The 21,536-nt window shown below is 41.5% G+C and overlaps 1 protein-coding gene across 1 annotated transcript in view; it reads right to left on the bottom strand.

The window, feature by feature from the left end:
• Positions 1 to 7,225: 7,225 nt before the first annotated feature.
• The window catches only part of LOC134344193 (protein sel-1 homolog 1-like), a 54,738-nt gene continuing 40,427 nt past the window's right edge, over positions 7,226 to 21,536 (bottom strand). The window contains exons 15-21 of the mRNA XM_063043597.1: positions 20,731 to 20,818; positions 19,980 to 20,128; positions 17,539 to 17,704; positions 14,757 to 14,831; positions 13,745 to 13,917; positions 9,876 to 10,004; positions 7,226 to 8,672 (exon numbers count right to left, since the gene is read on the bottom strand). Coding sequence (XP_062899667.1) covers positions 8,505 to 8,672; positions 9,876 to 10,004; positions 13,745 to 13,917; positions 14,757 to 14,831; positions 17,539 to 17,704; positions 19,980 to 20,128; positions 20,731 to 20,818 — 948 coding nt within the window. The 3' untranslated portion in view covers positions 7,226 to 8,504. The remainder of the gene's footprint in view (positions 8,673 to 9,875; positions 10,005 to 13,744; positions 13,918 to 14,756; positions 14,832 to 17,538; positions 17,705 to 19,979; positions 20,129 to 20,730; positions 20,819 to 21,536) is intronic.

Here is a 21,536-nt window from a genome sequence, read left to right as displayed (position 1 = left end):
GCACCGCCATTTATTATGATCATGGCTGATCATCCAACTCAGAACCCCGCCCCAGCCTTCCCTCCATACCCCCTGACCCCCGTAGCCACAAGGGCCATATCTAACTCTCTCTTAAACATAGCCAATGAACTGGCCTCAACAGTCTCCTGTGGCAGAGAATTCCACAGATTCACCACTCTCTGTGTGAAGAAGTTTTTCCTATCTCGGTCCTAAAAGGCTTCCCCTCTATCCTCAAACTGTGACCCCTCATTCTGGACTTCCCCAACATCGGGAACAATCTTCCTGCATCTAGCCTGTCCAATCCCTTTAGGATCTTATACGTTTCAATCAGATCCCCCCTCAATCTTCTAAATTCCAACGAGTACAAGCCCAGTTCATCCCGTCTTTCTTCATATGACAGTCCTGCCATCCCAGGAATCAATCTGGTGAACCTTCTTTGTACTCCCTCTATGGCAAAGATGTTTTTCCTCAGATTAGGGGACCAAAACTGCACACAATATTCCAGGTATGGTCTCACCAAGGCCTTGTACAACTGCAGTAGTACCTCCCTGCTCCTGTACTCGAATCCTCTCGCTATAAATGCCAGCATACCATTCGCCTTTTTCACCGCCTGCTGTACCTGCATGCCCACTTTCAATGACTGGTGTATAATGACACCCAGGTCTCGTTGCACCTCCCCTTTTCCTAATCGGCCACCATTCAGATAATAATCTGCTTTCCTATTTTTGCCACCAAAGTGGATAACTTCACATTTATCCACATTAAATTGCATCTGCCATGAATTTGCCCACTCACCCAACCTATCCAAGTCACCCTGCATCCTCTTAGCATCCTCCTCCCTGCTAACACTGCCACCCAGCTTCGTGTCATCCGCAAACTTGGAGATGCTGCACTTAATTCCCTCATCCAAGTCATTAATATATATTGTAAACAACTGGGGTCCCAGCACTGAGCCTTGCGGTACCCCACTAGTCACCGCCTGCCATTCTGAAAAGGTCCCGTTTATTCCCACTCTTTGCTTCCTGTCTGCTAACCAATTCTCCACCCACACCAATACCTTACCCCCAATACCGTGTGCTTTAAGTTTGCACACTAATCTCCTGTGTGGGACCTTGTCAAAAGCCTTTTGAAAATCCAAATATACCACATCCACTGGTTCTCCCCTATCCACTCTACTAGTTACATCCTCAAAAAATTCTATGAGATTCGTCAGACATGATTTTCCTTTCACAAATCCATGCTGACTTTGTCCGATCATTTCACCGCTTTCCAAATGTGCTGTTATCACATCCTTGATAACTGACTCCAGCAGTTTCCCCACCACCGACGTTAGGCTAACCGGTCTATAATTCCCCGGTTTCTCTCTCCCTCCTTTTTTAAAAAGTGGGGTTACATTAGCCACCCTCCAATCCTCAGGAACTAGTCCAGAATCTAACGAGATTACAATCTCCTTTCCCAGTTATCTGCTGACTGATAGGTGGAGAGACAACAGTATTTTGAGTAAATGAATATTGTTTATTTAGTTATTTGGATGCCAGCCAGTGGTGCAGTGGCATCAGCACTGGACTTTGAGGCAAGTGGTCCCTTGTTCGAATCCGGCCGACCCCTTGCTTTCCACCCATGCTGGGTTGAGCGTCGAGCTAGCAACTCGGTCTCGTGAAAAACAGACAAACGCCAAGGAGCAGCAAAAAATGCCACCAGATGCGTCACAAGGTGTGAAAAGGAACAGCAATTTACTTTGAGATACAGCGCGGAATAGGCCCTTCTGGCTGCGCTGCGTAGCAGTCCCTGACAACCCCGATTCAACCCTAATCTAGTCATGGGACAATTTACAATGAGCAGCTAACCTACCCAGTATGTCCCTGGACTGTGGGAGGAAACCAGAGGACCTGGAGAAAACCCACGCATTCCATGGGGAGGAAGTACGGAGACTCCTTACAGGGACACCAGTACTGAACTCTGAATTCTGACCCCCCCCCCCCCGCAGCTGTATTAGTGTCGTGCTAACTGCTATGTTACCGTTATCACTGGAATATGAGTCAGTTGTTGTTACCTCTTTATAGGAAGATGTGGAAGCTTTAGAGAGCGAGTAGAGGAGATTTACCAGGATGCTGCCAGGATTAGAGAAACGTATTATGAAGATAGGCTGAACATCTACTGCTTTTCTCTTGGAGTGAGAGAGGATGAAACACAACTCCCACCTCCCCCTCGTACCCCATCCACTATTTATTTATATACACACATTCTTTCTCTCTCTCTCCTTTTTCTCCCTCTGTCCCTCTGACTATACCCCTTGCCCATCCTCTGGGTTTCCCCCCCTCCCCCTTTTCCTTCTCCCTGGGCCTCCTGTCCTATGATCCTCTAGTATCCCTTTTGCCAATCACCTGTCCAGCTCGTGGCTCCATCCCTCCCCCTCCTGTCTTCTCCTATCATTTTGGATCTCCCCCTCCCCCTCCCCCTTTCAAATCTGTTACTACTCTTCTTTCAGTTAGTCCTGACGAAGGGTCTCGGCCTGAAATGTCAACTGTACCTCTTCCTAGAGATGCTGCCCGGCCTGCTGCGTTTACCAGCAACTTTGATGTGTGTTGCTTGATAGAAGTGTATAAGCTTATGAGAGGCATAGTTAAGGTGTACAGCAAGCCCTCACAGCAGCAGAGACCAATACAATCGAAATCATGTTTAAGTTGCACCTCAGCATCGTGGTTAGCACAACACTTTATAGCACAAGTGACCCGGGTCCAGTTCCTACCGCTGACTGGAAGGAGATTGTACGTTCTCCCCGTGACATTGTGGGTTTCCTCCGGGTGCTCCAGTTTCCTCCCACAGTCCAAAGACGGACTGATTGATAGGTTAATTGGTCATTGTAAATTGCCCTGTGATTAGCTAGGATTAAATCGGGGGATTGCCCGGTGGTGTGGCTCGATAGGCCAGAAGGGCCTGTTCCGCTCAATCCAATCTCAATAGAACAATAAAATTGAGCGGAGAAAATTTTAAGGGAGAGTTTTTTTTTACACAGAGAGTGGTGGGTGCCTGGAACACACTGCCAGGGTGGTGGTCAAGGTTGATCTAATAGGGACATTTAAAAGACTCTTAGATTAGCACATGGATGTACAGATGGAGGATTACGGGCTCTGCAAGAGGGAAGGGTTAGGTTGATTGTGGAGTAGGTTTGTATAGGTCACCACAACATCATGGGCTAAAGGGCCCATACTGTGCTATAGTGTTCTATGTTCTATATTCTTGGAATAGCATGTTTCTTCTGCAGTTACAAGTAAAAAAAACAGCTCAAGCAACAACTGGCTAATATACAGCAAAACAAATATGATTATAATTGGGTCTTTATTCTTTGGAATGTAGAAGGTTGGGGGGACTTGATAGAGGTATCTAAAATTATGAGGGGGATAGATAGAGTTGGCATGGATAGGCTTTTTCCATTGAGAGTGCGGGAGATTCTAACAAGAGGACATGAGTTGAGAGTTAAAGGGCAAAAGTTTGGGGATAACATGAGGGGGAACTTCTTTACTCAGAGAGTGGTAGCTGTGTGGAATGAGCTTCCAGCAGAAGTGGTTGAGGCAGGTTCGATGTTGTTATTTAAAGTTAAATTGGATAGATATATGGACAGGAAAGGAATGAGGGTTATGGGTTGAGTGCAGGTTGGTGGGACGAGGTGACTAAGAGTTCGGCACAGACTAGAAGGGCCAAGATGGCCTGTTTCCGTGCTGTAATTGCTATATGGTTATATGGTTATAATCATAAACAGAATTAAGTAATCTCTTTGAATTAACAATGTGGTAAAACATGGCAGTTTGATTCCCCTTGGCCACTGCAGCAAACGGTACTGTGGAGAACATTTTGACAGGCTGAATCACAGCAGGGGAGGGGGGCTACTGCACAGGATTGAAACAGGCTGCAAAAAGTTGTGAACTCAGTCAGCTCCATCATGGGCACCTGCCTCCCCAGCATCCAGGATATCTTCAAGGAGCGATGCCTCAAAACGATAGCATCCATCATCCCCATCACTCAGGGCATGGCTTCCTCTCATTGCTACTATTAGAGAGGAGGTACAGGAACCTGAAAACACATACTTAATGATTCAGGAACAGCTTCTTCCCCTCTGCCATCCAATTTCTGAATGGACAATGAACCCACCAACTCTCTTTTTGCACCACTCATTTAATTTAACTATATATACACACACACACTTCTTACATGCCAATGAAATTAAACCCGATTCTGATTCTGTTGATAATTCAGGTGAATTTATCAACAAACAAACACCTTCAAAGGGGTTTACGGGATTAACTCTCTGGATTTATCTTGATATCCATAGTACATTTAGAATGCAAATCCATTTGATAAATTATCAACTCTTAGCATTAATGTTGCTTAAGACCACATACCAAAGCTGAATGCACTTTGATGTAATAACTGAACTGAACATCTCTTTTCAAACAAATGTATTCACTTATAAATATCATTTACTAGAAACCGAAAAAATCAGTTAGCTAACAAGAAACAACTGTCTGATATATTGCAAAACAAATATAATTAAGTAATCTGTTTGAATTAACGATGTGATGAAACATGGCAGTTTGATTCCTCTTGACTGGGGCAACAATATAAATCAGCTCTAAGCCCACTTACACTGATAATACAAACCAAACGTTATGATGTTTTGATTTGATAGTTTGTACCTAACAGTTTAACACTCCTCTGAGTATTAGATTAGATTCTGTAGTTATTCCAAGCTCTGTTAACAAAGGGAAAGATGGTGCAAGACTTGTAAATATGAGTACTTTATGCATTACCAAATAAGATACAAAGTAGATTGGTAAAGTTCAAAGTAAATTTATTAGCAAACTACATATATGTCACCCAAGGTTCATTTTCTTGTGGGCATACTCAATAAATCTATAGAATAATAACCATAACAGAATCAATGAAAGACCGCCCAGCCAGGGCATTCAACCCGAGTGCAGAAGACAACAAACTCTGCAAATACAAACAGAAATAATAATAAATATATAAGCAATACGTATTGAGAACATATCGAGATGAAGAGTCCTTAAAAGTGAGTCCAGTTGAGAGGGAACAGTTCAAGACAACATATACAAAGATCTTCGAACATAGGGTGCATAAACTGAAGGAGTGGATTGTCACTTAGGACTGGGACGTAGCGGCCAATCTAAGAGAAACATGGCTGAGAGAAGGGCAAGACTGGCAGCTCAATGTCCTGGGATACCAATGGTTCAGGTGTGACCAAGGAACATACAAAGTGGACTGAAAGCTACTATTTTATTAGGGACGACATACTAGCAGTACTTCGAGATGATATTCTCGAGGGATTAGCTAGCAAAGCCATTTAGGTAAAAATATAATGAGAATAGTAGGGAGTGTTAGTGGGAATTTTCACTGATCACAGCATTGACTGGACCAACTGACTGCAAAGGGTCTGGAAAGCTGGAGCTTTTATGGTATCCAAGAAGCTTCCTCATGCAATATATAGAGTAACTGCAATACTGTACCTCCTCTCAGAGAGGAGGTGAACTGAAGTGGCCGTTGGGAAAACCCTGGGTCCAGTGACCACAATTCTAATCAACTTATGTACTTTATACACATTCCTGATTAATTTATTTTTATTTTTTATTTGTATTTACACAATCTGTTGTCTTTTGCACATTGGTTGTTTGCCCATTTGTCATGTGTGGTGTTTCATTGATTCTATTGTGTTTCTTTCTATTTACTGATTGCCTGCCCAAAAATAAATCTCAGGGGTGCATATGGTGACATATATGTACTCTGAATTTTAGTTTTTGAATAGTTATGGAATAAGGTCGAACTGGTCTACAGATTCAAGTTCTCCACTGGTGCAGGGCATTAGGCAGAATCCAGCTGAGATGACTGGCTGATTCTATTTAAAGGCAAAGGAACAGTAGGCAAGTAAAAACTTTCAAAAGGCCCACATATTCCTGTTAGGTTGAAGGGTGGACATACTGAGTTCAGGGAACCCTGGCTGCCGAGAGACACTGACGCTCTGGTAAGTAAAAAGAAGCTGGTGTACATTTTCAAGCAGCTGAGTATGAATGAATTCTCAACAAATATTAAAAAAAAGCCTTAAGATGAGGCTTTAATTGGAAACCAGAATGGCAAAACGGGAATACAAGACAGTAAACACAAAATAAACTGCAGATGCTGGGTTCAAAGCAACACTCACAACACGCTGGAGGAACTCAGCAGGTCAGGCATCTGTGGAAAAGATCGGACGACGTTTCAGGCCGGAACCCTTCCTCCTGACAAAGGGTTCCGGTCCGAAACATCGACCAGTCTTTTCCACGGATGCTGCCTGACCTGCTGAGTTCCTCCCGTGTGTTGTGAGTGTTGGAATACAAGACAAATTTGTTAGGCATGGTTAACGATAATCCCAAGAGGTTTTCAGTTACATTACGAGTAAAATAATGACTAGGGAGACTGGGTCTTCTTAAAAACTATCAGGGCTGCTTGTGTGTGGAGCTACGGGGGATGGTTATGATTTTTAATGCCTATTTCCACTGTGTTTACAAAGGATATTATGGATGACAAAGGAATGGAGGTGTTAAGTAGTGAGGTCTTGGATCATATACATATTAAGAAGCAGGAGGTATTTGCGGCCCTGAGCTCAATTACGGTGGGCAATTCCCTAGGACCTGATAAAGTGCATCCCCAGACCTTATGGGAGGCTAGGAAAGAAATTGCAGAGGCTCTTGTAGACATAGCTGCATCACATCAGATGTTAATTTCACTCTTCTGATCCACGCAGGTTCTCTCAACCCTCTCCTTTCCAAACTCTGCCACCCAGCACCAAGTTACCGGTTTTTTTCCCTCTCCATCTTGTTCCATCTGCCCATCACCCACACACTTAAATCATTGGGCCACCATCCCCTAGCCCATTGGTTTAATTTGACCATCATCCTTTCTTATTTGGTTCTACTCATCACCTTCCTTCTAGTATTCTAGAATCTTCCATTGCTTACACTCCTAACTCCATTTAGAAGTTTTCTTGATGATAGCACTATAGTAGACTGCATCACAAATAATGATGAGTTGGATGACAGGAAGGAGAATTTGACTTTCCCAGTTCATCCTCTTAACAGGTCAGATTGACAACTTGAAGAGGATACTGGCACCTTGTCCAGTTCAATTAGGGTCCCATTGTTCAGTGTTAAATGTACAGAGCACTTAATGTAGAAATGAAGAGTCTCAGGCTACTTACATTTATTTTTATTAAAACCAGCTTAAATACACTTTAATGACTAATTAGACTGCATATTAAAAAGTTTGTACAACTTATTAACATTTTTAAACAATTTTACACAGCAAATCCTCATTGCATTTACAATATCATACATTTACAACAGCTATCCATCCCAATTTTAAAGGGAATACATATGCTTTGAGCGTTCAGTTATGCCCCAAAACAAAGTGCAATCTTTATGGACTATTTGCTCCAGAGATCACTACTGATTTTTTCAACCAGTGTTTAAGTGGGCTTCCTAGAATTAGGCTCTCTCCCCTCCCTCCCCCACTCTAGTGGTTCCCCAAAGGTAAACACACAATTCTATTCTGCGCTCTACATTTGCTGTTATTCAAATCCATCATTAAACTCCAATTATTACCAAGTTCAATTAAGACATCTAAGATATCAAACATGTTGTCACTTGCCCATCATTAAATGGAGTACTTACTTCCATTAACATTTGCCTTGTCAAGAACCAAATTAGTCTCACAGTTTTGGCTCTGCACATTTTCAAAAAAATATCCTTATCACCACATTACTATGAAATAGTTCAGTTTTAGTATTTTTAAATTCTGCCTTGCAAAATGGTCAAATCCAGAGAAAACAGTAATGAGTACCAGGAGAACCCCTTAACTAAACATTGCAATCACTCAAAACTGTGGAAAACATTAAATCTGCAACATACTAATAACCAAATTCAAATTTGTTTTCAGGTTTGCAGTAAATTTAATCCTTAAATTGTGCATTAGTTATAGCTGATTTCAAGATGTCTGAAGTGGAACAAAGTCACCATTCGACAAAAGACTAAAGCTCCATAAGCAGACCAGCTGTTGAAAGCAATCCTTTGACAGTGAGGCAAATGTTGGCAAATTCAAAGGACTAAAGTGCAGGAAAAGATCCATGTTCATTTGGTGATGATATACTTGTGTAATGGCACTTCTAAGAACAACTCTTGAAGAATTTTCTATATCCTCATGGAAAACAATTTGGGTTCAACTCAAAGTTGGGAGATTTAATACAAAATAGTAAAATTAACAATGTTTCAATGGTGAAGGACTAGCTTTGTGGCATTTGTAAAACTATTCTTCAGGCACTGACCTAAACAACTAAAAACCTGGTAAGCCCCAAAACAGGCTATTTTAATAAGAAAATGTGCATTTCATAAAAGTTAAAGATTAACTTTTTTCTTGCACTGCTGTTGGTGGTATGGTTGAACAAGACTGCATCCTTGCTACTGTTGCCCACGTTGAGGTTCTGGTGCCCGCAAGCGAGGTTGTTGCTGCCTTTGTCTATATGCAATCACAGTTCCCAAAAGCAGAGCTAGTATAGTCATGAGGTAAAGATCCCACTCGGGGCCCAGTAATGCATCCAAGTCAATCTGCATCCATATTTCTCGGAACTGCAAAAAAAAAAAAAAAAAAAAATTCATACAATGGAAAACTGCTGTGTGGGTAGGTCAGAAAGTTTTCAAATCCCAACAGGAGCTTTGACCACTTTTCTTTCAAGCCTTTAACAGATTAGCTTTGTCACCTGTACAGCAAATAACACAATGAAATACAACAGCAAGACATGAGCATAATTAAGTCATTCAGCCTCGAGTCTACTCCACCATTCCATCATGACTGATTTATTATCCTGCTCAACCCCATTCTCTTGTCTTCTCCCCACAACGTTCGATGTATAGACTAATCAAGCTCTGCTTTAAATATACCCAATGACTTGGCCCCACACAGCCATTTGTGGCCATGAATTCCACAGATTCAATCCTCTGGCTAAAGAAATTCTTCATCTGTTCTAAATGTACACCCTTCTATTCTGAGGCTCTGGTCCCGTGTTCCCCCATGATAGAGAACATCCTCTCCACATCATCTAGGTCAGGGGTTCCCAACCTTTATGCCATGGTTCAATACCATTATGGAGTCCATGAACCCCAGGCCTAGGCCATTTAATAGGTCTCATAGGTGTTATTCCACATCAACGATCAACATAGTCTGAGGATTTCTGAGGCATCTATAAATGTCACCATACTTCCGGTGCATGTCCAACTTGCTCCAATCCAGTTAGAAAAGCAGAGCCAAGTATATTAAGCGGATTTTATGAAAAGATCTTATTGACCCAACTGCCTAGATGGGATATCCCCAAGCTGAGACATTAATAGTGAACTGCACAAGTTAAGCAGCCACATGAGCGATTGTTTAAGCTCCACCCTGGAGAAGATTCTTGCTCTGTAGTACTGGTGGCGACATCCATGAGGCAAAGTATTGCACAGGATTGAGGGGATAGAGGAAAATGACATTCCTTCCTGACATGGACAAGTGAGATGATCTACTCAAGTTGTACTGGTCTCATGTACAAAGCTCATTTCTGAGAAACGATTCTCCTATATTGATGAATCTCAGCTTGGTTTAACTTCCGGTCATGGTAGGGTGTACAAGCACAATTTTCCATAATGGCATCATGCAAAGTTTCTGATAGAACATTTCGCCCATTGGATATTACACTTATGCTTAAGGAAAAGGTCATTTTAGGTGTAATCATTAGATAACAAGGATCCTTTACATTAATAATTGGAGTAAATACACTTCAACATTTGTTTACTTACTTTGGTTTCACTCAGGTAATCCATTGAGTAGATCATTCCCAGTTTACAAAGGGCTAAGAAGACAGGAACTTGAGCATCAGGACTGGTCTCTGCAGCCATGTCATAAAACCGCTTTGCAAGATAAATATCCTTCAAAAAAAAGTTCAAGGTCTTAAAATTATCAGCTCTTGATAGAATATAGGATTAATTTCCTTATTTTACCATTAGAGGATATGAACCAAATACGCAATATTCTTTAGAATGATTCCTCAATACAACTGACAGTGCTGCATACAGAAACATGACCAGGTCCTGGAAATGTTACTGTACAGAGAATTACCCAAACAGGATTCCAAAAATATACGGAATTTAAATAACCATGGTTTGACACTGCATATACCGAGATGACAAGACTAGTAGCCAACTCACTCACTAAAGTGAACATTCCCTTAGCCTCCAAGATAGCAAACTACCAAATTGATTTCCTACACCACTTCCAAACGCAACCTTTGAGATTAAAGCGGCACTCCACATGTAATACATAATAAATGTTCCATTTAAAGGACTAGTCATGAAAACCACATTAAACTGCTGGAGACTACTACATGATTAAATTTTCCTTCCCAACTTAACTAATGGATTGGAAAAAAAAACATAAGATGGAGAAGCAGAATTAGTCCATTTGGCCATTTCATCATGGCTGATCCATTTTTCTGCCTTCTCCCTGTATCCCTTCATGCCATTAATAATCAATTGAATCGACCATTTCTTATGTCCTTCATATACATGGTGTAAAAATCTTTACGTTATGACTGTCTAAATGTGCAATTAGTAATTTGTAATAAATAGTATGCACAACAGCACAGTCAATAGAACAAAGAAATTAATTGTATCAACTTGAATTAATGAATCTGATGGCCTGTTGGAAGAAGCTGTCCCAAAGCCTGTTGGTTCTGGCTTTAATGCTGCAGTACCGTTTCCTGGATAGTAGCAGCTGGAAGAGTTTGTGGTTGTGGTGACTCTGGTCTCCAATGATCCATCGGACCCCTTTTACGCACCTCTGTATATGCGCTGAATAGTTACAGGTTCACATTCACAGATGCGCTGGGCTGTCCACAACACACTGCAGAGTCCGAGATTGAGGGAAATACAGTTCCCATACCAGGCAATGATACAGCCAGTCAGGATGCTCTCAGTTGTGCCCCTGTAGAAAGTCCTGCTAAGCTTCTTAACCATCTGAGGTGAAAGAGGCGCTGTTGTCCTTTATTCACCACACAGCCTGTATGTACAGATCACACGAGATCCTTGGTGATGTATATGCTGAGGAACTTGAAGCTATTTACCCTTTCAACCCCAGATCAATTGATGTCAATGTTAGCCTTTCTCCATTCCTCTTGTAGTCTACAACCAGCTCCTGTTTTTGTGACATTGAGTGAGAGGTTGTTTTCTTGACACCAGTGTCAGGGTGATGAAGACTTCTCTGTAGGCTGCCTCGTTATTATTTGAGACAAGGCCAATTAATGTAGTATCATCAGCAAATTTAATTAGCAGGTTGGAGCTGTGGGTGGAGACAAGTCATGGGTATGCAGAGAGCAAAGGAGGGGGCTTAGGACACAGCCCTGAGGGGCTCCTGTGTTGAGGGTCAGAGGGGCAGAGGTGAGGGAGCCCACTCTTACCACCTGCTGGTGATCTGACAGGAAGTCCAGGATCCAGCTGCACAAGGCTGAGGTCTCTGAACTTCTTGTCAAGCCTGGAGGGGATTATGGTGTTGAATGCTGAACTGTAGTCCAAGAACAGCATTCTCATACAAGCATCCTTCTCCAGATGTACAAGGATGGTGTGTAGAGCTGTGGCTATTGCGTCATCTGTCGATCGGTTGTGTCAGTAGACGAATTGTAGGAGGTCCACTGTAGGTGGTAGTATGCTGCAGATGTATCAACCTCTGCCTTAAATATTCCTAATGACTTGGCCTACACAGCCACCTGTGGCAATGAATTCCACAGATTCACCACTCTCCAGCTAAAGAAATATCTCCATTCTAAAAGGGCACCCCTCTAAATATGGGCAATATATTTGAGATTGTACTCAAGGAATGAAGTAAAAATGCAAGATGACTGCTCATCGGATTTGTAACAGGGAATGAAACACTGCCAGATTATAAAAAACAGCATTCCATATAGATGCAATTCAAAGCCACTGGAAACCGTGCTGGGAATCCATAGAAAACATAGAAAACCTACAGCACAATACAGGCCCTTCAGCCCACAAAGTTGCACCGAACATGTCCCTACCTTAGAAATTACTAGGGTTACCCATAGCCCTCTATTTTTCTAAGCTCCAGGTACCTATCCAGGAGTCTCTTAAAAGACCCTATCGTATCTGCCTCCACCACCGTTGCCAGCTGCACATTCCACGCACTCACCACTCTGAGTAAAAAAAAACACTTACCCCTGACATCTCCTCTGTACCTACTCCCAAGCACCTTAAACCTGTGCCGTCTTGTGGCAGCCATTTCAGCCCTGGAAGACTCCTCCGACTATCCACACGATCAATGCCTCTCATCATCTTATACACCCCTATCAGGTCACCTCTCATCTTGCGTTGCTCCAAGGAGAAAAGGCCGAGTTCACTCAACCTGTTTTCATAAAGCATGATGCCCAATCCAGGTAACATCCTTGTAAACCTCCTCTGCACCCTTTCTATGGTTTCCACATCCTTTCTGTAGTGAGGCGACCAGAACTGAGCACAGTACTCCAAGTGGGGTCTGACCAGGGTCCTATATAGCTGCAACATTACCTCTCAGCTCCTAAGTTCAATTCCACGATTGATGAAGGCCAATACACCGTATGCCTTCTTAACCACAGAGTCAACCTGCGCAGCTGCTTTGAGCGTGCTATGGACTCGGATCCCAAGATCCCTCTGATCCTCCACACTGCCGACAGTCTTACTATAAATATTATATTCTGCCATACATGATAGAGGTGTATAAGATGGTGAGAGGCATTGATCGTGTGGATAGTCAGAGGCTTTTTCCCGGGGCTGAAATGGTTGCCACAAGAGGACACAGGTTTAAGGTGCTGGGTACGGAGGAGATGTCTGGGGTAAGTTTTTTTTTATTTACGCAGTGAGTGGTGAGTACATGGAATGGGCTGCCAGCAACGGTGGTGGAGGTGGATACGATAGGGTCTTTACAGAGACTTTTGGATAGGTACACGGAGCTTAGTAATAGAGGGCTATGGGTAAGCCTAGTAATTTCTAAGGTAGGGACATGTTCAGCACAACTTTGAGGGCCAAAGGGCCTGTATTGAGCTGTAGGTTTTCTATGGTTCTAATTTCCCGCTGCAACCTCTGACAGCCCTCTACACTATCCAGAACACCCTCAACCTTTGTGTCATCACTAAACTCACTAACCCGTCCCTCCACTTCCTCATCCAGGTCATTTATAAAAATCACGAAGAGTAAGGGTCCCAGAACAGATCCCTGAGGCACACCAACTGGTCACTGACCTTCATGCAGGATATGACCCGTCTACAACCACTCTTTGCCTTCTGTGGGCAAGACAGTTCTGGATCCACAAAGTAATGTCCCCTTGGATCCCATGCCTCCTTATTTTCTCAATAAGCTTTGCATGGGGTACCTTATCAAATGCCTTGCTGAAATCTATATGCACTACATCCACTGCTCTTCCTTCATCAATGTGTTTAGTTACATCCTCAAAAAATTCAATCAGGCTCGTAAGGCACAACCTGCCCTTGACAAAGCCATGCTGACTATCTCTAATCATATCCCTCCAAATGTTCATAAATCCATGTCAAACAAATCCGAAAAGTGACACCATCCTTCAACTGAAACCATGTCGGTAAATACAAATGATAATTTTAAATGCATACCTGTTTAATGCCCAAACCCTTTTCATGCATGTAGCCCAAGTTAAACATGGCCTGTGCACTGTGTTGTTGCTCGGAGGCAAGTCTATAATGAATTACAGCAGTTTCGTAGTCAATGTCTGTACCGTAGCCATAGAAATGATAATCTCCAAGCTTGATTCTTGCAACTGTATAACCTAAAACAAAAGTCAATGTTTAAGTACTTACAGAACTTGATGTTCATCATAATCATACAAAGATGTATGCCCCTTCCCCAACAACTCTTCTTTGATGCTTGTCAGCTTAAGTGCAATGGATGTTATTTGAGCAGATTCTGGTAAACTGAATTATTCTCCAATTAGAAATGCAGAGCTTTCTGTAGCAATTTTCTATTCAACTATCCGAATGAAACGTGGCTCTCACCCTTATTCTGACTGCACTTTAGATCAGACCAAGATTTGCTGCTTTTAATTTTAAGGAAGTAATATAGTATCCAAATTAGAATTAGCGTATCAGCTCGTTTATAAAGATTACAATTCTTAAAAGCATTGGTTAAAATTTTCTTGGTTATAGTTGAGTGTCATTTAGAAAGTTCACAAGCATACTTTGAAATTGAACATTTAATATGACAAGAAAAGTTTTCATCTGAAACAGCATACCCCAGGCATCTAAACCAAATTAAAACAGCCAAAATCAAACTGCTTCCTAGGACAGTTTAAGTGGAATTAATGAATTGTGCAGTATTTAGTCTGGAAGGTGCTTTGTAAAAAAAATCTGCTTCAATGTGCAATCACAATTTGAATTTTACAGTATAATTTAGACTTTCCTAGAGTGCTACTTTATAATTTAAAGTGTACTGGACATTGCATTTGCATTTTGAAGTGCACATAAACTCAGGTTTCAGAAGGCTTTGTGCCTCAAAAAAGGAATGGTTCAAATAGAGAATAAAGTCCTTCCACTCACTAGGGTTTCAAAAATCAAACTGCAGTAAGACTGACCAGAACTCACTGTACAAGGTTCTTTATGTTCATCTCACCTTGTGCTGCTGCTCTGTTCCAGTGTAACAGTGCTCGAGGATAGGTCTCATTTTCACCAAAAATGTTAGCTTCTTCTGCAAAAGAGAATAAGTATTTATTCTATTATTGAACTTTGAAGTCTTGAATAAAGAGTACATTACTGAACTCGATTAGCTGACTCCTTAAAAACTCAGCATACCCACTGGCTTATACACATTCCCAAGTTCACATTAACTCAACCTGAATAAAAATTATTTGATAGAATGGTAGTCAGTCATAATTCTGTATCTTCAGTTATAAATAAAGAGTCTGCTGTGCAATATTTCAGAATTCCAAACTTGACTTTTAAAAAAAATAAGATTTGAACAAGTATAAACCATGAGAATATTTTGCTGTTTCTATCAACAACTTGGAGTTAGCAGTGCCACCACCAGGCATTTCATGGTACAGCAACAAGCCCCTTCAATTAAATCCAATTAGAAGATACAGTACAGAGGAAAAAGTTCTTCAGCCTATGTGCACATGCAAAAACTGAAAAGTGAAGATGCTTTCAAAAATTATGAAGGTCCTGAGAGCATTGGCTCAAAATATTGACTGTTTACTCTTTTCCCTAGATGCTGCCTGACCTGCTGAGTTCCTCCAGCATTTTGTGCTTTATTCTGCAGATTTTCTCATGTTTGTAAATGAAAAGTTTCTAAATATCAAAACATTTACTGTAAAGAGCAAAAAAGCCAACAGTAAAAAAGCTAAATCAAATCAATACTTGGTTTGACCACTCTTTGCTTTAAAACGCATCAATTCTCTCAGGTACACTGACAGGCAGTTTTAAGAATTGGCTTGTAAGTTGCTCCGAGCATCTTGGAGAACTTGTCACAGTTGTTTGGCAAACTTTGGCTGTCTCTCTGTTTCTGCCTCTCCAGGTAATCCCAGACAACGTCATACCATCTAAAACCACAAAAAACTCTAGGGTGCTTAAGACTTTGGCAGAGTACTGTATGTGCTGACCACAATACCCAATTAATTAAAAAATCTAAAAAACTGGGGCACTGTGGCAGCATAGCAGTTAGCGCAATGCTATTACAGCTCAGGGTCTCAGTTCCAGTGTCCTCCAGGAGGTTTAGTGTCATTCCCATGACTGTGGGTTTCCTCCAGGTGCGCCAGTTTCCTCCCACGGTGCAAAGACGTATCGATTTAAGTTAACGTGCCATTGTAAATTATCCCGTGATTAAGCTAGGGTTAAATAGGTGGGGCTGCTGAGTAGCACAGCTCATTGGGCCAGAAAGGTCTCTTCTGCACTGTATCTCTAAATAAATTAAAATGCACATCTAATAGAAAGTGGTCTATATCTCTCCATTCTCTGCCTGTTCATTTATCTGTTCAAACACCTTTTAAAATGTTTCTACTTCTACCATTTCCTCTGACATTTAAGATACCTTTATCCCCAAAAATTGCCATGCAAATCTCCTTTAAAAACTTTACCCCTCTTGCTTTGTCTTCTGGTATGCCTTCGATCATTTTACAATTCCACCCTGACTTTCCATCAATTCAGTCTCTCTCAATTTTATCTACTTCAAGATATCCCTCAACTTCCAACACCTACAGAACACAATCCTAAATTTATCCAACCTCTCCAATAGTTAATACTTGAATCCAGGCAATATTCCAATGAACCTTTTCTGCATCCTCTGAAACCATCACATTTTACAATGTTGCACAAATGAGTTACATTCATTTGCTATGGTTTTCAGTGATCAAGGAAAAGAATTCAGAAAAAGATGTTGCCTGTACTGGAGGTCTTTAAGAGGAGAAATCGGATGCGATAGGGTTGTTTATCTTGGAGCAAAGAGGTGACATGGTAGAGGTATAAAATCAACAATCCCTTTTATTTATTTTTACAGCTGCCTGGGCCAACCATTGCTCTAAGCAGGACTTCTTTCATTATTATATACACAGCCTGAAAACTGCATAGCACTAAATGCTTTTTATTTTTGCAAATATTTAGAATGAAAATTGAAAATTCACATACTTTGTTAATTGAAGGGTATAGTATAACACAATACAGAACATGAGAATCTTTCACATTTCGTTAACTTTCTAGCTGTGTCCATTACTAGCTGCGTGGCTATGCAGGACCATTTCAGTTACTGTGCAGCCATGCAGTTTAGAGGGAACAGTGAACAAAATGGATAAGTAAAGATAGTAGCCAGCACCTAGTTCTATAGCAGAGGTGTCTACATTAGAGAGCAAAGATTTAAAGGGATTGGGGAGGTTAAAGGAGATTCTGGGAGTACATTTTTCCAGATTAGTTAGCATGTGGAATGATCCCTAAAAGACTGAAGCAGGAGAAATATTTAAGAACCATTTCAGCACAGTCTTGAGTGATCGATAAATTGACATTTGAAATTAATTCAGACAAGTAGGATCAGTAAAGGCACAAATACGAGGGTCTGCAGATGCTAGAAATCCAAAGCAATACACAAAATGCTGAAGGAACTCAGGTCAGGCAGCATGTATGGAAGTGAACAGATAGTTTGGGTCGAGACCTTTCTTCAGAACCAACTGACAATAAAGACATGACAGTCAGTATGGATGCAGTAGGCTAAAGAGCCTCTTTCTATGCTTTACCACTAACTTAACAAACTAGACTATTGATGTAACAGCAAATAATTGTTTAACCACAAAGGTCACACTTGTTATACAGCGCATTTTCACAGAAAGCAGAATTTATACAAATATGGCCAGCAATAATATTTTGAAAGATGAATAAGACAGCTGAAATGCCACAAGCCTGGTTTTTCTTACTTTGATCCAGTATGAAGGCAGCGTTGCTCTGGGCCACCTCATAGCCTTGTTCAGCTAACAACAGGTATTGGACCAAAGCAGAATCAGTGTCGCCCTCCTTATAGCTACTATATGCAGACATCAGCCGCTCTGACCAGCGACCTCGCTCACAGACATTTTTGAACAGCTGCAGAAGATGAAGCAATTCAAATCAGAAAATGCAAAGTACATAGTACAAAGTATAAAGTAGATTGTTATCCCAAGTACTCAAATGAGTAAAAACCCACAGACAAAAGAGTTGTAATACGGAGAGAGAAAAAAAAACTGCAATCTAAAAATAGTCATTTCTGAACCGTGATTTCACTTGTGCAGAGAATGGATGTTTACAATGCAAATATTGTACCAACTGAAGTAGAGGCCCATAAAACACACTCAACATTTCAGTAATATCTTTTTCCCCTACCATCAGATTTCTGAATGACAACGAACCCATGTACACAGCCCCCTTCTTTTTTCCTCTTCTTGCACTAATTTTCATATACATTTCTGATTGCAATTTATAGTTTTATATATTATACATTACAATATACTGCTATGGCAAAACAACATATTTCATGATGACATATGCCAGTGAGACCAAACCTGACTAAAACTACTGAACTGCAATAAAGGACAACCTGTGCTAGATGCAGCCCAATGCCACTTACATTGGCTGGATTGAAGACCAATTAACTACACCCACTGAATTCAGGAAGTGCAGTGAGGCCTAATTAGTTATACTGCTGAGGTTTCATCCCAAAACACTCAACAGGCTTTGTTAGGAGCCAAAGTTAAATTCTATGAAATTATATGTGCAGAATTGTTTTTAAAATGATTTGAGATTAGGAGTCTAAGAACTACTGATTTAGAAACATCACAAAAATTTTCACAACACGCTGGAGGAACTCAGCAGGTCGGGCAGCATCTGTGGAAAGGATCGGTCAACGTTTCGGGTCGGAACCCTTCGTCAGGACTGTAGACGGAAGGGGCAGAGGCCCTATAAAGAAGGTGGGGGGAGGGTGGGAAAAAACCAGTAAGGGGAAAGATAAAGGGGTGGGGGGGGGGAGGCAGGGAGGTGATAGGCAGGAAAGGTGAAGGAGGAATAGGGGAAAACACAACTCTGCTTCCCATTCGGATATGTCCGTACATGGCCTCCTCTACTGCCATGAAGAGGCTAAACTCAGGTTGGAGCAACACCTCATATACTGTCTAGGTAGTCTCCAGCCCCTTGGTATGAACATAGAATTCTCCAACTTCCGGTAATTCCCTCCCCCTCCCTTCCTCTATCCCTATTTCACTCTGCCCCCTCCTCCAGCTGCCTATCTCCTCCCTCATGGTTCCGCCTCCTTCTACTACCCATTGTGTTTTCCCCTATTCTTTCTTCACCTTTCCTGCCTATCACTGCCCTGCTTCCCCTTCCCCACCCCTTTATCTTTCCCCTTACTGGTTTTTCACCTGGAACCTACCAGCCTTCTCCTTCCCACCCTCCCCCCACCTTCTTTATAGGGCCTCTGCCCCTTCCCTCTGCAGTCCTGACGAAGGGTTCCGGCCTGAAACGTTGACCGATCTTTTCCACGGATGCTGCCCGACCTGCTGAGTTCCTCCAGCGTGTTGTGAGTGTTGCTTTGACCGCAGCATCTGCAGATTATTTTGTATTTACAAAAATTTTCAGAAGTGCCAGGATCGTTCTTCCAGCCTATTCTGGACTGACTAGTCAGTTTGATCCATGACCAGCATTCAGATTTTCCTGAGTGATTCACTGGCCATCGGTCCTTCATTATGTGCCTGATGAAGTGAGCAATCACGTTCTTTCCATGAACATGATTGTTCTAGGTAAATTTCTCTACAGAAGAGGTTTGCCATTGCCTTCCTTTGGGCAGAAATTACAAGACGGGTGACCCCAGCCATTATCAATACTCTTCAGAGATTGACTGACTGGCATCAGTGGTCACATAACCAGGACTTGTGATATGCACCAGCTGCTCATATGACCATCCACCATCTGCTCCCCTGGTTTCACATGACTTGGATTGGAGGGCTAAACAGATGCTACAACTTCCTAAGGGGTGACCTGCAGGCTAGAGGGAAGCAGTGCCTTATACCTCCTTTGGTTGAGACATATCTCCATCCAGCCACCCACTGACAATAGCCAGCATTAATTGACTCAGTACCAGAAACCTAATCATGCGGTGGAACACATTTATAAGCATCCCTTTAACAGTATACACTTACATGCGAAGGCATTAAGGATCAACGCTTAGAAAACCAAAAAACTAGATGCTGGAAACTAGAAAACAAAAGACTAGAAATACTGAGCAGGTCAAGCAGCATCTGGAAACAGTTAATATTTCAGGAGGAACTTTTCAGCAACTTGAAATGTTAACTACCCCACTTACAAAGAGCACCATGGTAAGCATTCTTACCTCAACAGCTGTATGACAAGATCGAATCACACCACTGCCTATTGCATGCATCTGAGCCAAGTTATAGAAAGCCAGTATGTGTCCAGCTTGTGATGCGAGGTTAAAATACTTCAAGGCTTGTTTGTAATCTCTCTTCACACCTACACCATCTATAAAACAAACATTTTATTTGAGGTGACAGAAAATTCACCAAGAGTAAGCCTTAAATAAATTTGGAGACAAATATGCATTAATGGTAGAAGAATATCATTGAATCAACTTGTAGTTTTGTTCAACAGCTTTGAGTTGAAACCAAACTTCCCTAACTTATCATCCCCACTGCTCTACCAGCTGATAAATTTTATACAGCACACTAAGTTTGTTGAGTAGAACAGTTTACTAGGAGGTAGAACTAGCTGTTTTGTCAGAAACTGCCCCAAGAATGTTAATACTGATTTTGTAATCAAAATACACTTTCTCAGTATTGAACAATGCAATTCCAGACATTAAGAAACACTGAGCAAGGCAACTGCTCAAACTCATAATTGCAAATATTAATCTAAAACATGCTCTGAACCAGAAATTTGATTTAATCAAAATCAAGAAAACAAACTTGTAATGAAAAGATTGACATCAAGTTTTGAAATAATATTTTGATCTATTGATTGATGTTTGTCATATTTAAAAGTACTTGACAAGCAGCTGATTATCAACTAGATCTGCATATTTTTAAGACAGGTCTATAAATAGTAAATATGAAAAGATTCCTTACTGTAATACATGGAGCCCAGCTGAAGTTGTCCATCCACCCAACCCTGCTCAGCAGCTTTCTGAAAGTATTTCAGTGCTAATTCATGATTCTATTAAGAAGGGAAAAACAAAACAACTTGGGATTCAATTCAAATCAAAACATAATTTTAAAGGTACTGTAAAATCAGGTAGCAATTTTGTCCTGCTACCACACAAAATAGTTTTCAGCTTTAACAATGCTGATACCAATCTGATTTTGTACAGTGTTTATTTTTGGCAAGGTACTGGATATTGCAGATGGGTACAATTAAGGCTATCTGGAGTACTGCATACAGCTCTGGTTGCCTCATTATAGAAAGGAAGCACAGGCTTTGGAGGTGCAGAAGGGTTTGTGCCTGGATTGGAGGGCACGTGCCAATGAGCGGTTGGACAAACTGGTTGTTTTCTCTGGAGCAGCACAGGCAAGATCTGATGGAGGTCTAGAAGATGAGAGGCACAGATTGAGTAGACACACAGCACCTTTCCCAGAGTTGAAACGTCTAATACCACATGGCATGCATTTACGGTGGGGGTGGGGGTGGGGGGGGCATGTCAAAGTTTTATGGGGGATAAGTTTTTGTTATTGTTTATTAAGTGGTGGGTGCCTGGAATGTTTGAAGTAGCTCCATGAATGTGAGGAAAATGGAAGGATATGGTCATTGCATAGGCAGAGGGGATTAGATAGGTTGCCCATTTGATTAGTAAGTTAATGGACTGGCACAACGTTATGGGCTGAAAGGTCTGTTTTTGTGCTGTACAGTTCTATGTCTATATACTACAACAGCATAC

The sequence above is a fragment of the Mobula hypostoma genome, chromosome 1 (assembly GCF_963921235.1).
Source record: "Mobula hypostoma chromosome 1, sMobHyp1.1, whole genome shotgun sequence".
NCBI lineage: Eukaryota > Metazoa > Chordata > Chondrichthyes > Myliobatiformes > Myliobatidae > Mobula > Mobula hypostoma.
The sequence above is the reverse complement of the archived record's forward strand: the minus strand, read 5'-3'. Positions and strand labels throughout refer to the sequence as shown.